General features: G+C 38.1%; 1 protein-coding gene across 1 annotated transcript; it reads right to left on the bottom strand.

Annotated features, from left to right (window-relative positions):
• Positions 1–12,784: 12,784 nt before the first annotated feature.
• Positions 12,785–14,860, bottom strand: LOC111780332 (heavy metal-associated isoprenylated plant protein 34-like). Its single transcript, XM_023660705.1, is given in 3 exon segments — positions 12,785–14,348; positions 14,432–14,536; positions 14,623–14,860. Coding segments are annotated over 3 exon segments (1,515 nt in total). The 5' UTR covers positions 14,653–14,860; the 3' UTR covers positions 12,785–12,968.
• Positions 14,861–16,515: the final 1,655 nt, after the last annotated feature.

Consider the following 16,515-nt stretch of genomic DNA (forward strand, 5'->3'; position numbering starts at 1 on the left):
GTCTAAGAGCTAGGCGAAATTCATCACAACCTGTGAAGATGGAAAGTTCAAAGATTGGAATTGAGAAGTTCAATGGATCCAATTTCGATTTCTAGGAAATGTAGATTGAAGATCTGTATCAAAAGGTCTTCACGAACCCCTATGGGGGGTGATGCCGGATACCATGACCACGGAGTAGTGGAAGCTCAAGGATCGACAAGCCTTAGGACTGATCCAGTTGACACTATCCAGAAACTTGGCGTTCAACATCATCAAGGAGAAGACAACGTCAGATCTGTTGAAGGCGCTGTTGAATATGTACGAAAAATCGTCGGCTATGAATAAGGTGCATTTGATGCAAAGATTGTTCAATCTACAGATGTCTGAAGATGGATATGTTGTTGATCATATAAATGAATTCAATATGATCGTAAGTCAACTGAGTTCGGTGGAAATTAATTTCGATGATGAAATTAAAGCATTGATTTTGATGTCATCTTTACCTGAGTCGTGGGATACTATTGTTGCCGCAATTAGCAGTTTTCGAGGATCTGATAAACTGAAGTTTGATAAAATTCAAGATGTAGTTCTTAGCGAAAGTATTCGCAAACGAGAAATTGGAAATTCATCTGGTAGTGCTCTTAGTGTTGACCAATGGGGAAGAAGTAAACTAAAGAGCCCAAACAAAGGGCGATCAAAATCAAAGAACCGAGAAAAATCTCCAAATAGACTAAAAGTAACGTGTTGAAATTGTGGAGAAAAAGGTCACTTTCGGTCAAATTGTACAAGACCAAAGAGGAAGTAGAATCACAAATCTAGAGATGATGATTCTATAAATTCAGCAGAAGATATTGAGGATGCTCTAGTCCTCAGCGTGGACAGTCCAATTGAATCCTGGATTTTCGATTCAAGAGCATCTTTTCATTCGTCTCCAAATAAAGAGTTGTTCCGAAATTTCAAGTCTAGAAATTTCGAGAAGGTGTATCTTGCCGACAACAAAGATTTGGAGATTAAAGAAAAAGAGGATGTCTGCATTAAAACTCCAGCAGAAAATTAGTCGACATTAAAGGATGTTAGATATATTCCTGATCTCAAGAAGAACTTGATCTCTATTGGTCAGTTGGACAACACAGGTTATGCAAGAGAGTTAGGGAAGAGTTCGTGGAAGATTATCAAGGGTGCCTATGGTGGTAGCACGTGGCACAAAATCTAGAACCTTATACAAGTGGTGTATGAACATAGCTGCGTTGTTGAGAGTGCTTCAAATTCTAGTCTATGACACAATAGACTTGGACATATGAGCGTGAAAGGAATGAAGATGCTGGCTGCAAAAGAAGTTTTAGAAGGTCTGAAATCTGTTGATATGGGTCCTTATGAGAACTGCGTTGTGAGCAGACAGAAACGAGTTAGTTGGAAATGGTCCATACAGACGTTTGGGGACCATCTCCAGTTTCATCACTTGGAGGATCAAAGTTCTACATCACCTTCATCGAGGATTTCAGCAGGAATGTGTGGATTTATTTCCTGAAGCACAAGTCAAATGTGTTCACCACCTTCAAGAAGTGGAAAGCTGAAATTGAAAACCAGACTGGTTTGAAGATCAAATGCTTGAGGTCTGACAATAGAGGGGAGTACGACAAGTCAGAATTCAAAATGTTTTATGCAGCTGACGGAATTAGATTAACAAAGACAGTTCCCGGTAAAGCAAGACAAATTGGTGTTGTTAAAAGGATGAATAGAACATTGAATGAGCAGGCAAAGAGTATGAGGATTCATTCTAGATTGCTAGAGACATTCTAGGCAGATGCTGTAAATACAGCAGTCTACTTGATCAATAGAGGGTCGTCAGTACCCTTGGAGTTCAAGTTGCCAGACGAAGTATGGACAGGAAAAGAACTCAAGTATTCTCACTTGAGAACTTTTGGTTGTACTGCATATGTTCAATAACTCCTAATTCATGTCGAGTAGACCTTGTTGTTGCGAGAATTCTTAATTCATGAGTTGTAGGGACNTGAAATCTGTTGATATGGGTCCTTATGAGAACTGCGTTGTGAGCAGACAGAAACGAGTTAGTTGGAAATGGTCCATACAGACGTTTGGGGACCATCTCCAGTTTCATCACTTGGAGGATCAAAGTTCTACATCACCTTCATCGAGGATTTCAGCAGGAATGTGTGGATTTATTTCCTGAAGCACAAGTCAAATGTGTTCACCACCTTCAAGAAGTGGAAAGCTGAAATTGAAAACCAGACTGGTTTGAAGATCAAATGCTTGAGGTCTGACAATAGAGGGGAGTACGACAAGTCNGTGTTGATCCAGAGAAGAGCGACAAGCTTGACGTTGAGTCCGTGAAGTGCTACTTCATAGGCTATGGTTCTGACACGTTCGAGTACAAATTTTGGGATAACAAGAATAGAAAAGTCTTGAGACACTATGATGTGACCTTTGATGAAAATGTCTTGTACAAGGACAAAAAGAAAATAAACTCTGAGACTACAAAGCAAATGGAAGTTGAGCTTGAGTTGCAAGAAAACTCACCTAGTGATGTTGTANGGATCAAAGTTCTACATCACCTTCATCGAGGATTTCAGCAGGAATGTGTGGATTTATTTCCTGAAGCACAAGTCAAATGTGTTCACCACCTTCAAGAAGTGGAAAGCTGAAATTGAAAACCAGACTGGTTTGAAGATCAAATGCTTGAGGTCTGACAATAGAGGGGAGTACGACAAGTCAGAATTCAAAATGTTTTATGCAGCTGACGGAATTAGATTAACAAAGACAGTTCCCGGTAAAGCAAGACAAATTGGTGTTGTTAAAAGGATGAATAGAACATTGAATGAGCAGGCAAAGAGTATGAGGATTCATTCTAGATTGCTAGAGACATTCTAGGCAGATGCTGTAAATACAGCAGTCTACTTGATCAATAGAGGGTCGTCAGTACCCTTGGAGTTCAAGTTGCCAGACGAAGTATGGACAGGAAAAGAACTCAAGTATTCTCACTTGAGAACTTTTGGTTGTACTGCATATGTTCAATAACTCCTAATTCANTTAGTGATATTGTAGCAAATACTCAAGAAACTCCTGAGACTGTTGCAGAGGAACCAGCGGTAGAGCAAGTGACACCTGAACCGGTGTTGAGAAGATCATCCAGTACTATCAGAGTACTAGATATGTATGTACCTTCATTACACTATCTGTTGTTGATGAAAGGGAATCAGAGCCCTTTGATGAGGCCCTACAGTTGAAGGATACAACCAAGTGGGAGCAAGTCATGGATGATGGGATGTCTAGGCTTCAAAAATGTGTTGTACTGAGGCTGAGTACGTGGCAATAAGTGAAGCTGAAAAAGAAGATGATGTGGATGACTGACTATCTGGAAGAATTGGGCAAGAAGCCGCACAAAAAGATTCTTTATAGAGATAGTCAGAGTGTCATATAGTTGGTGAGGAACTCAGTCTATCATTTAAAGACGAAACACAGAAGGCGATATCATTTCACTCGCAGGTTAGTGGAAGATGGTGATGTGTTTGGAGAAGATAGAGGGTGCAAAGAATCCAGCAGACATGTTGACAAAATGTGTTGATGTTGGAATATTGAGGTTGTGCAAAGCCTCAATTTGTATAGTGCAGGGAAAATGCTCATGATCGTTTGAGAATGAAATTCTTGGCTGACTGGATCAGTCTCCAAGTTGGAGAATTGTTAGGTTATGGAGTCTGATGCTTATTTATAGCTTAGTCAACGATTATACATAGTAAAGTTATATATGGTTGATAGTTATATCTAGTAAAGCTATATACGGTTCATAGTTTTATAGAGTAGATAGTTATATCTAGTAAAGCTATATATATACCCTCAGGCAGAGCTGTGAAAATGTACTTTCTATATTCTCTCTTATTGTACATGCCGGAAATCATCCATATAAACCTTTAGCCAATATTCTCTTTGCATTTTCTCTATCTTGTTCTTTATACTCATCTAGATCGAGTGTGTGCGTTGTTAAGCGATTCTAACATCACAAAGAAAAGTAGCAAAGTCAGGCGAATAAGAAGGATCCATTGGCTCGGGTTGGGTCAAATTGAAATCCATAATCGAGAAACTCAACCCTAACTTCATGCCCAACCCAACAAAGGGCACAATCCAGCACGATATCAATCTAATAACTCTGCAGCTCGACTCGGTCATGCAGCGCTCACCTCCATCATGAATACAACTTTGCTCGTGCAATCATCTTGACTTTTGTGAGCGTCTCGATCAACAGTCAACAGTTAATAGTCAACATCTTGATCTCAAATTGACCTGCCTGAATGAATTTTTCATTTTGAATCTTATTTCGATATATTTAAGGTATTTTCTTGGCAATTAGCTCGAATTCTAAGTAATAGAATTTTTATATAAGAGGACTATGTTTTAATTGTTTTTCTAACTATTAGATATATATATGCATTGATTGATCTATGTATTTTGCGTTTGGTTGTGATGTTATTCAAAATTGTGAACAAAATTGCGTTTGGTCGAGATGTTTCGTTCTCCTCTCCAACCGATATGGGATCCTACAATTCACCCTCCTTTGAGGTCCAACGTCTTCGCTCTCACTCATTCTCATCTATGTGAGATCTCACATTTACAAACTAATTGCGAGATATATACGAGATTAATGTCAAAATTAGTGTAGCTTATTTTAGATGAAATTAGTCAAAATTGTTAAGTCAGTATCCTTATTAGAAGGAATAGTTTATTTGAGTTTTCGTAGGAGCTATTTATAGGATTTATTTTTGTTTAAATAGGAGTCCTTGGCTGAGTTAAACAATAAGCCACAGTAAACTGTTTATTATTTCAATTGTCAATGTTTACTATTTCAATTGTTCCTGTATCACCCTCTTTGAGTAATAGTAATTTCATATTTACTCACACCTTTGAGCGTGAGAGATTGTGACAGTTGGTATCAGAGCCAAGTTGGTACGGTTTGATATTATTACTCAACGAGATGAATGGTGGAAGTGCTTCTATGGGTATAGCTATGGAGAAGCTGGTTGGCAATAACTATAGTTATTAGAAGTTATGCATGGAAGCTTATCTACGAGGGAAAGATTTGTGGGATTTAATTGAAGGTGATGACACAGAAATTCCAGCCGATATTCCACAGAATGCAAAATTACGTCAACAATGGAAGATCAAATGCGGAAAAGCCTTATTTACCTTGCAACTTTGATTAGCAAGGAGTATATTGATCATGTTCGTGATTTAAATTCACCAAAGCAAGTATGGGATACACTTCAAAAGTTGTTATCTAAGAAAAATACCGCTCGACTGCAATTTCTAGAGAATGAACTAGCTATGGTAACTCAAGGTAATTTTTCTATTGAAGAATATTTTTTTAAAGTGAAAAATCTGTGTTCTGAAATTTCAGAATTAGATGCTGAGGAACCAGTGAGTGAGGCTCGATTACGGCGTTATCTTATACGTGGATTACGGAAAGAGTTTATGCCCTTTGTTTCCTCAATACAAGGGTGGGCAAATCAGCCTACAGTAATTGAACTGGAGAATCTTCTTTCCAATCAAGAAGCCTTGATTAAGCAAATGACTAGCAGCAACGAGTTTTCTCGAAAGTCAGAAGATATGTTGTATGTCAAACATCAAAGGAGACAAAATTTTTATTCAAAGCCTTCATCTAGCAATGGGAATCAATTCAGAAGTGAGGAGTCGTCAAAGAAGCCATTTAAAGCTTGTTACAGGTGTGGAAAACCAGACCACTTTAAACGAGATTGTCAGGTGAAAGTGGTGTGTGATCGTTGCGGAAAGCCAGGCCATATTAAGCCGAATTGCCGAGTCAAAATCCAGGAATCAGAAGCAAATGCTGTACATGAAAGTAAAAATTCTTCATATCAAATTTGGGAATACTACTTAACCACTGAGGTTCTTGATCAGCCAACAAACGTGACTTCAGCCGTATATCAAGATGATGTCTCTACAGGTGATCAAAATTCTAATTCCACTACTTANTAGTTATTAGAAGTTATGCATGGAAGCTTATCTACGAGGGAAAGATTTGTGGGATTTAATTGAAGGTGATGACACAGAAATTCCAGCCGATATTCCACAGAATGCAAAATTACGTCAACAATGGAAGATCAAATGCGGAAAAGCCTTATTTACCTTGCAACTTTGATTAGCAAGGAGTATATTGATCATGTTCGTGATTTAAATTCACCAAAGCAAGTATGGGATACACTTCAAAAGTTGTTATCTAAGAAAAATACCGCTCGACTGCAATTTCTAGAGAATGAACTAGCTATGGTAACTCAAGGTAATTTTTCTATTGAAGAATATTTTTTTAAAGTGAAAAATCTGTGTTCTGAAATTTCAGAATTAGATGCTGAGGAACCAGTGAGTGAGGCTCGATTACGGCGTTATCTTATACGTGGATTACGGAAAGAGTTTATGCCCTTTGTTTCCTCAATACAAGGGTGGGCAAATCAGCCTACAGTAATTGAACTGGAGAATCTTCTTTCCAATCAAGAAGCCTTGATTAAGCAAATGACTAGCAGCAACGAGTTTTCTCGAAAGTCAGAAGATATGTTGTATGTCAAACATCAAAGGAGACAAAATTTTTATTCAAAGCCTTCATCTAGCAATGGGAATCAATTCAGAAGTGAGGAGTCGTCAAAGAAGCCATTTAAAGCTTGTTACAGGTGTGGAAAACCAGACCACTTTAAACGAGATTGTCAGGTGAAAGTGGTGTGTGATCGTTGCGGAAAGCCAGGCCATATTAAGCCGAATTGCCGAGTCAAAATCCAGGAATCAGAAGCAAATGCTGTACATGAAAGTAAAAATTCTTCATATCAAATTTGGGAATACTACTTAACCACTGAGGTTCTTGATCAGCCAACAAACGTGACTTCAGCCGTATATCAAGATGATGTCTCTACAGGTGATCAAAATTCTAATTCCACTACTTAAGCTTCTGAATTTGATTCTCTCCAAATTTCCTTGCACTCCTTGTTTTTCTCCGATGCCAATTCTGCTGCCCTTGGTGACCCTTCTGTTTATTTCACGGCCTTGGGTTTGGGATTCGATGAAAATGAAGATTTCGAACTAACCTTTGATGATCTTGATGCCTTTGAGGCTGACGATTTTCTCATCTCTGAAGATTTGGATCAAACTACCAATTTGTTAGACTTGCAGGCTGACTATGAAGCTTCTAGGGATGCTATTGTTCATGTTTGCAGCTTTGCATGCTCTCCAGGATTCGAGAGCTCTGTGGTTTCATGCAAGCAGTTCCCCAATGAAGGTGAGTTTCTAGGGAGCTCTGCGGTTTCATGCAAGCAGTTCCCCAATGAAGGTGAGTTTCTAGGGAGTTCTGCGGTTTCATGCAAGCAGTCCTCCAATGAAGGTGAGTTTCTAGACTATCAATCTTCTGAATTAAGAACTGTAGATAGCGAGTGTTTTTCGACCCATTCTGGTGGATGGGACTCAAAGAGTCCGAGGATTGTAAATTGTCCTTCCCCAAAGCATGGTGGCAGTGGTAGTGATCATGAATTCTCAGTCGAACTAGATCCGAAATCTACCAATCCCCAATTGAGTTCTTGGGCTCTAAATGAGGATGAAAAGAAGAGTAAAGGGCCCAACAAAAGGGAGGAAGGAGAATTAGAACCTGACCTTGAGGTTGAAACTGCGCTTGCATTTGAACCTGAATCAAATCGTGAACCCGAACCAGATCCGAAATCGAAAACTGGATGTGAAGCTGAATCGTTTCTTAAGAGTGAAGATAAATGGGTAGAAGAAAAGCATTTGGAGTCTGATAATGGTCAAAGGAAGGTTGAAAGTGAGAATCTAGACCAAGTTCAGCAAGACAGTGTTGTAATAGAAGCTGAGTTCTAGAGCATGGATGTGCTAAAGAGATAGAAGCTAGCAGTGATGACGTTGGTTTATCAGAAAGTCGAGATGTATCGATTATTTTGGGGAATTATACCAAGGATGAACGTGATGTTGTGGCTGACGAAGGCGACAAATTCGAAGACAGTGTGGTTGGTGAAAGAGAACAAGGTAATGGGATGGATGACAAGAACTCGTTAGAATCTTCAGTTCAGTTGGATGACGAGTGCAAAGAAAGCAAGGGCATCGATCACGAGGTGAAGACCAGGGATTTTGATATATCAGATAAAGAGGTAGAAAAAGAAATGTCAGATCGAGAGACAACAAAAACTACTAAGGCACTTGCCAAAGTGAAGTTTGAACTCTTTCGTAAAGGCTCTCGGAGTTATTAAGAAATAAGCTTGCACTAAGGGAGGCTATCAAAATTAGTGCAGCTTATTTTAGATGAAATTAGTCAAAATTGTTAAGTCAGTATACGCTATTTATAGGATTAATTTTTGTTTAGATAGGAGTTCTTGGCTGAGTTAAACAATAAGCCCGAATAAACAGTTTATTATTTCAATTGTCCCGGTTTACTGTTTCAATTATTCCTGTATCACCTTTCAGTAATAGTAATTTCATATTTACTCCACCTTTGAGACAAAAAAGGCTTCTTTAATCAAGTTTTCAACCATGAAGAAAGTTAGTCTCCACTTTGTTTTGTCTTTGTCAAACATAATTACATTCATTGAACTTTAATTTAATTTTTAAGAACTTTTAAGTCCAATCATGAACACATAATTATATTTATTAATATTCTTTTTATTTTTAAATAAAATATATAATTTTGTGTATATTCCACGCGTTTCTTTCGACGGTCTAATAAGAAATTAAGCGAAAAGGGTGTACATGGGTTGGATTGGGTTGTGTTGAAAAGGTTAGTTGGGTTGATGACCCGAACCATCCGATTATAGTTCACAACCTAATCTTCTACGTTCGGGTTAGGTTGTCAGGCTATTTTTTTTAATTATTTAAAAAAATTACTTATTCACAATGTATATTAAATATTTACAAGTCACGAGCATCACTAACATATCTGCAAATATTTTTAATTTTTGTAATAATCTTAAAAGTAGGAAATGTATGGTTGGGTTGAATTGTGACCCTATTTTCAAATTGGTCGAAACTCGTACGGGGTATTAGCAATCGTTTCCAGCTGTTGTTCCCCTCCCAAGGGCAGGTTCTTATGCGTTACTCACCCGTCCACCATTGGAAACACCACTTCCCGTCCGACTTGCATGTGGTAAGCATGCCGCCAGCGTTTATCCTGAGCCAGGATTGAATTCTCCATGAGATTCATAGTTGCATTACTTATAGCTTGTTCATAGACAAAGCTAATTTGGAATTGTCTTTCATTCCAAGACATAACTTGTATCCATGCGCTTCATATTCGCCTCGAGTTCGCTCCGAGAAATATAGTCATCCCCACCCCCTTGACCAAAAAAGTGTCCAATTCACGAACCAACTCGAATTTTTTATTTTTTAAAAAATCAACCGAATCCAAACAAAAAAATGTGAATTTGTTGCACAATATTCAAATATTTAAAAAAAAAAAACGAGAAATGAGAACATTAATGTGAGATTTCACATCGATTGGAACAACGGTGGGGAAATCTCTCCCTGCCAAATGCATTTTAAAAATATTGAGGGGAATCCCAAAAGGTCAAGATGCTAATTCATTCATTTCCTTAATACTCCTATTCATTCTTGAACTCGGGTGTTGAACTACTTATACTTCCCCTGACACTCTATTCTTTCACAGTAAACTCGGGAAGGAAAGCCGAAAGATGAATGAGAGAGAGAGAGTTTACGGAACGACCAGGCTGGGCTGGCAACGCTCTTTCACCTCTACAACTCGGTTTCATTTCCCAATTTCATTGCCTTCCCCTCATTCATCTTTCGTCTTTCCTTTCAACACTTTCTTTTTCAGGAGCAGTTAAGTTCTCTTCCAAAAACTCAAAGAAGATTATATCTGTTAGCGGTGGGCTTGAGCTGTTAAAATTACCAAACGATCGAATTTTTTATTTTTTAAAAAATCAACGGAACCCAAATAAAAAAAAAAATATGAATTTGTGGCACAATATTCAAATATTAAAAAAAACGAGAAATGAGACAATTACGGTGAGATTTCACATCGGTTGCAGAGGAGAACAAAACATTTTTACTAGGGTGTGGAATCTCTCCCTAGCAGATACGTTCTAGAAACATTGAGGAGAATCCCGAGAGAGAAAACCCGGATAAGATAATATATGTGAGCGGTGGGCTTGAGCTGTTACAATTACCAAACGATCGGATAACCGAGTTCATCCATCAACATCGTAATCTTATCAACAAAATTAAAATGTAAGTAGATAGATGATAATATGAATAGAATATTGATATCACCATACACATTATTGTAAAGAATTGATATCAAATTCAAAGTTGATGATTATTAAGCCACCCACCAAAACTGCATGGGTTAGGCCCACATTACCCACAATCATGAACAGCACTATTTATAAAATAAACAAATTTCTTTAATTTCTTTAATTTCTTTTTGGGATCATAAAAATAAATAAATTGAAATTGAAGTCATCATTGGAACTACAACCATACTTCCCCACAGTGTGATGAAAAGGATGTGCCAATAATGACTAAAATATGTGGGGCAATTGGGAAAAAAATCTCAAAATATGTATTGGACTAAAATACCCTTCTCACGACGAACGTCTTCTATTTTTTCTGGTCACAGGTGAAGAAGATTCGGAAGATGTCTTCTCTTTTTATGTTATCATTTAAAATCTGTAACAGTTTAATCTAATTACGGTTTTTTTCGTTATGGCTCGGACATAAGATCAGCTTGTGGGCGCTTCTGGAAAGAAAATTTTCAAGAGATTGGAGAGGACCGAAAAGGTCTATAGTATATGGATAAGGTCGGGTGTCTTATCCAAGTAACACTATTGATACGACCCACTTACTGATACAAATTATTTGAATCAACTCGTTCATGTGAAAATTTGAGTGGGGCGGATCTATACAATGAGTTTATATAAATTGGACCACATTATATATAATCTTCAATGAAAAAGATTTTGAAGATGTCTTCTCTTTTTATGTTATCATCTGAAATCTACAACAGTTTAAATCTAATTACAGTTTTCTTCGTTATGGCTTGGACATAAGATCAGTTTGAGAGCTTCTAAAAAGAAAATTTTCAAGAGATTGCAGAGGACCGAAAGGGTCTATAATATATGGATAAGGTCGGGTGTCTTATCCAAGTAACACTATTGTAATGCTTGAACATATTGAAAACCCTCGAAATAATCAGATGTCTAACAAATGTTGTTATAGGAACAACTCGAAACTTTTGTGTTGAACGTACGGATTCTCTGCGTCGAATATGCATAGACATCTGTTTACTAATGAATAGAAGTAGCATGTTAGAGACTTTAAATGTAAATCAGAGACGCGTTAGAAAGTTGAAACACGAAATGAAGCACGTTGGATAATCACGTAATCACTAGAGCAAGCAACTAAGTCGGATATGTGACAAGTTTTGATCATTGTGTTAGTCACCAACTATGAACGTTTAAAGTTGGAATGTTGATCGTTTGGTATTAGTCATTTTCAAATTCGATTTGTGGTAGTTGTGGGTTATTTGGGTGTGACCCATGAGCTTTTCAATCTTTTTTCAAGCTAGGTTCATTGATTTTAGGTCAAGCTAGCTCGTCTTTCTAATGCATCTAGTACCTCTGCATCTCGTTCATCCTCTGTCTCGTTTTTGGAGGTTACCGCATTGTTTTTTATGGACTTTTTCTTAGATAAACCGTTCTTTCTTTCCGCAATTGTAGCAAATGTCTCGTGTTGTCGTTCTTCGTAGCTCTCAAGGGTTGTACAGTTCCTTGGTGACTTGTTCATTTGTTAACATTTTTGTATCTACCTATGGTGGGCGATATATTGTTGCTCCAACTTTTACTTGTATAGAGTTCTTCTTCTTCACTTTATAGCGTGATGCCCCCCATTCATTTAGCAAGCTCTACAAGTGATGATTGAGCGGGTCATCCTTGTTTGACAATATCAAAACTTCTATATTCGGGTTGCAATCTATGGGTGACGCTCTTCATTCAAGCTTCTATAATGAGGACTCCAAATTTAGTTCAATAATCTCGCAACAGATCGACTTGACCCTGTGAAAGTAATGAGTAAGCATCTCTTCTTTGATTGTAGTCTTCAAGACAAACATTGCTTTTCGTACTTCAATTCTCGGTCTGCACAGGGCACCACTAGCATCCTCCTCTAAAGGCATAATTTTACTCCCGTCAATAACCTCCAGAGATCTTGTCTTTGTAGATAGGACGTCATGCATGTTGTCCACGTGTTGTAATTGTTATTGCTGAGTTTATTGATTCCTCTAACAACTTTGAGGTCATCCATCGTGTTGGCAATACCTCGTAATACCAAACAAGCATTTTCAAGAACTTGCAGAGTCATGAATTACTCCCGAATTGAGTAAATTTGCTAATGAACAACCTTAAAGCCAGGTTGTAGGTTGTAGATGCATATTGCACGTTCATATTACATGTATACACATCTGACTTTATTAGAAGAATCAATTACCAAGTATTTTTAATACTCAATTTTTTTCCGAACTTTTTCAGGTGTTGTTTTGTTGAATGTACATGAGATCGAAGTTTGCCCATATGATAAGAAGGGATACCGAACCTCCCTCCGATAGAAGTTCGCACATGATAAAGACACCGAGGATTGGTGGCTAAAGGTCGGTATGCAAAACCGGGGATTGATAACGAATCATGTTCACACGAAAATTCGAACTTATCGTAAACTTAAGTAAAATAAAGCAAAAAAAATCATGAGTTGAGGCAGCCACAGCTGAACCGACAAAACCCTGACATGATAAGGTACTGTGGAGCCCTAAGGGGTCTGGTTTTTATTATCTCTGCAACTTGAAACTCAAAACAGTAAAATACTAAGTGGGTTTTTGATTGAATCAAAGTAAAACAACACCCATTTCTACATTCAACTAAACACTAATCCTATAAAATAACCCAAGCAAAAGGATGTTTTAGGGCCAAAATTTACATAACACTGCAACTATCTGTATTCTCGTCGCTGAAGAAGTGCGTGTACTGATCGGTTGCAACCGGAGGAAGCATCGGGGGCGGTGGACCGTAGTTCATGGCCGGGTTCGGTCGTGAATACATCATGGGTTGGAACATATCGTTCCCCACTCCCCTTGGTTGGTTCATCATCATAGCCATGTATTGTTGTTGTTGTTGTTGGGCGTATGGATTCCCTTGGCCCATTCCTTGGTAATACCCGCCTCCCCCTCCGCTCATCATTGGTTGAGCGGGATGAGCGGGATGAGCGGGATGAGCGGGTAGACCTCGAACGGCTGGAATGTTACCCATCTGATTCATTGCATAGTTTCCCATTGGTGGAGCCCTATTGGCACCAGCAGCACCCATTGGCTGACCCATCTGGCTTTTGTTTCCATTGGTGGCATGACCCATATGGGTTTGAGCCATGTCCTTACCATTCCCACCGCTACCCCCTTTGCCTCCTTTGCTGGGTTTGGTGATATCAATGTCATGGAAGTTAATATCTAGCTTGTCAAACTCATGGAGGCCATCAGCTTTGCCTCCTTTCTTGCCTCCATTGCCATTATGTTTACCTCCATCAGCTGCTTTGCTGCTTCCTTTGTTCTTCTTGCTATCATTCTTACCTCCAAATCCAAACAGCCCCTTCTTGCCTAGTCCTAGAAACCCCCCTCCTTTGCTCTTACTCTTCGTCCCCCCGCCGCCACCGCCACCGCCCCCATCGCCATGGCCACCGTCCTTCTTCCCTCCCCCCTTGCCCTTCATCATGACAGGGAAGTCAATAGCTTCACCCTTCTTGACAGCACCTCCACCAACCCCACCTTTCTTACCACCATTCATGGAATTGATATCAATCATCCCATTAGACCCAAAAGACCCTCCTCCTTTGCTACCCATCATAGGCATCATATTATTAGGTAACTCATGTCCATGTTCATGACTAAACTCATCATGTTCATCATCAAATTCATCATCAAATTCATCATCAAATTCATCATCAAACTCATCACTAAACTCAGAATCTTCCTCAGGCAAATTGAACTTAACAGATTTCTTATCTTTACCAGGAACCACAACACTATGCATATTATTATTATTACCTCCTCCTTTGTTCATACCATTGTTAGAGCCCTTCATTTGTTGCTGTTGTTGAAGAAAAGCCTTCTCCATCAGCAACTTATGATTATCCATATTGTTGTCTTTGCTTCCTCCTTTAACATTCTGAAACAGATTATTGAAATTGTTCATGTTATTTGAACTAATCTGAGCTCCCCATAACTCAGCATGTTTCCCAGATTTCTCAAGCTTCTTTATCAGCTTCCCTGGATCTATATTTCCCGTCACTGTCACTTTCTACTTGTTCACAAACCCACCACTAGCAGATATTGTTTTCTTTGGGCTTTCCCTTTCGAGTTTCCCCTCANCTGTCAATGAAACGAAATCCGTGAGGTAATCAAGAGATGCCCCTTACCCTCGATTTTCTGGAGGATTTTCTTGACCTTTTGCTTGCATCCATCGCAGTGAATGTTAACGCGAAGAGCACAAGCCTGTAAACAAAACCCAGAAAGCTTTAAAGGGGAAGAACAGGGGAAGAACAGGGGAAGAACAGGGGAAGATTCCATGGAAGATTTACCTGAATGTTCATGAAATCCTGTTTGCTCATTGTGTGAGGGAGACGAAATTGAAAGTGGGGTTTGGAGGGTTTTTGGTTTAAGGTCTGATTGTGGATGAAGATTAACACAGTAGAGAGAGAAAGTTGAAGAGAGAGAAAGTTGAAGAGGAAGAAGAAGAAGAAACAGAGGAGTTGAGTAATGGGTGTGTGCCCTATTGAGCTTTTTATGTCCTTCTTTCAGGGCTTTCTCTCTGCTATTTAAAATGTTAGGCAGGAGAGAGAGAGAGAAAGAGGCGGTTCTCTTGTTTAATTTTAATTAAAAATTATTTCTTTTTTTTTTTTATTTAAAAAAAAAAAAAAAAAAAAAAAAAAAAAAAAAAAAAANAAAAACTATTTTGGTCGGTTAATTTTCAGACACTTTTTATTTTAAAACCTTAAAAAAATTATTAATAAAAAAACTATTTTGAACTGAACAGTAAATATCTAATATGATATTTAGTCTTTCATTACGGTTTAACATAATTATCATATTTGATCGTTTATTACTGAAAAATATCTAATATGATATTTAGTGTTTCATTACGGTTTAATATATTTATCATATTTGATTTTTTATTATAGGAAAATATTTTGTATTTATTTATTATTTTTTATCTTTCATTTACAATTTATTTGATTCTGGACTTGTAAGATTGAAAATGGCTCAAAATGTATAACAGGGTTTACAGCTCTCCACCACTTCCAGGCCGTGTAGCCTAAATGAGCTACCTTGTGGTACGTGGGCAGGCGTGCCGAGACGAGTATCTTGGGCGACTTCCTTTCAAATGGGTTTTTCAATGACAGTACTGGGCGACATAGGTGTGTTGGTATTGCGCCCTAGCCCGCGTGTTAGAGGTTGCTACATACACCTGCTATTCGGCACGGTATCCGTAAATGACATGGCATGGGCACAGGAGGGTCAATGCCTCGATAGAATCCGGATGGATGGATGTTTGGGGAAGTCCCAATGAGATGAGCAACACGCGGGCCCATTCTCGATGGCATGACTAAGTGTGTTGCGATGGTCGATGACACCCGAGACTTAGGGTGGTGTCAAGACATATGGGCCACGTCGATGGAGATCGAGATGGCAAGATGAGACGCGATGGTGGTTTTAGCAAATATTGTCTATCTTTTTTAAAAAGAAGTTAAAAATACACCTACCATTAGTATCGTAATTAAAAAAATATTTATGAAATTTTAAAAATAGCATTAACACGCTTAAAACTTATAAATAAAAACATTATCAGCGACAGAAACCGTCTATCTACCTCTTATAAATTATCTCCATTTTTTTTAAAAATAAAATACAAAATTCAACTACACATTTTTTATATATTTATTTCTTAATATTGCCATTTTTTAGTAAAAGTCAAATGATAAAAATAAATATTTTATTTAGTGAATTAGATATTATATTTTACTTTCTAAACTTATTTTCAAATTTTCTTTTATATTTGGAAGCTTAATTGTTTACAAACATCATCTGCAACATTTAAGGTATCTTAGTCGAGTAGGCTACTTCGAATCAACGGTCGGATAGAAAATGATTCGTGAAGGCCAACGAAACAAAGAACGGAAATAAAAACCTCGTGAGAGAGAAACGACAGACAAGACTCATATTCGAAACGATCCCAGTAGCGATATGCTTGAAGAAGCAACAGATAGCTATATTGCGACTCTCTTCTGTTAAATGTAGAATAGACCATATCTGTACGTAGTAAGATAATCTACTGATTTACTTGTTTGTTAACAAATCTATGATTTCATGGTTTGTTACAATGTAATCCTCATTATACACATCTATAAATACATGATATCGTGACCCATATAGGTCACAGTGTCATTCAACCTAACACGGTATCAGAGTCATGC

Source organism: Cucurbita pepo, chromosome LG18 (assembly GCF_002806865.2).
Source record: "Cucurbita pepo subsp. pepo cultivar mu-cu-16 chromosome LG18, ASM280686v2, whole genome shotgun sequence".
NCBI lineage: Eukaryota > Viridiplantae > Streptophyta > Magnoliopsida > Cucurbitales > Cucurbitaceae > Cucurbita > Cucurbita pepo.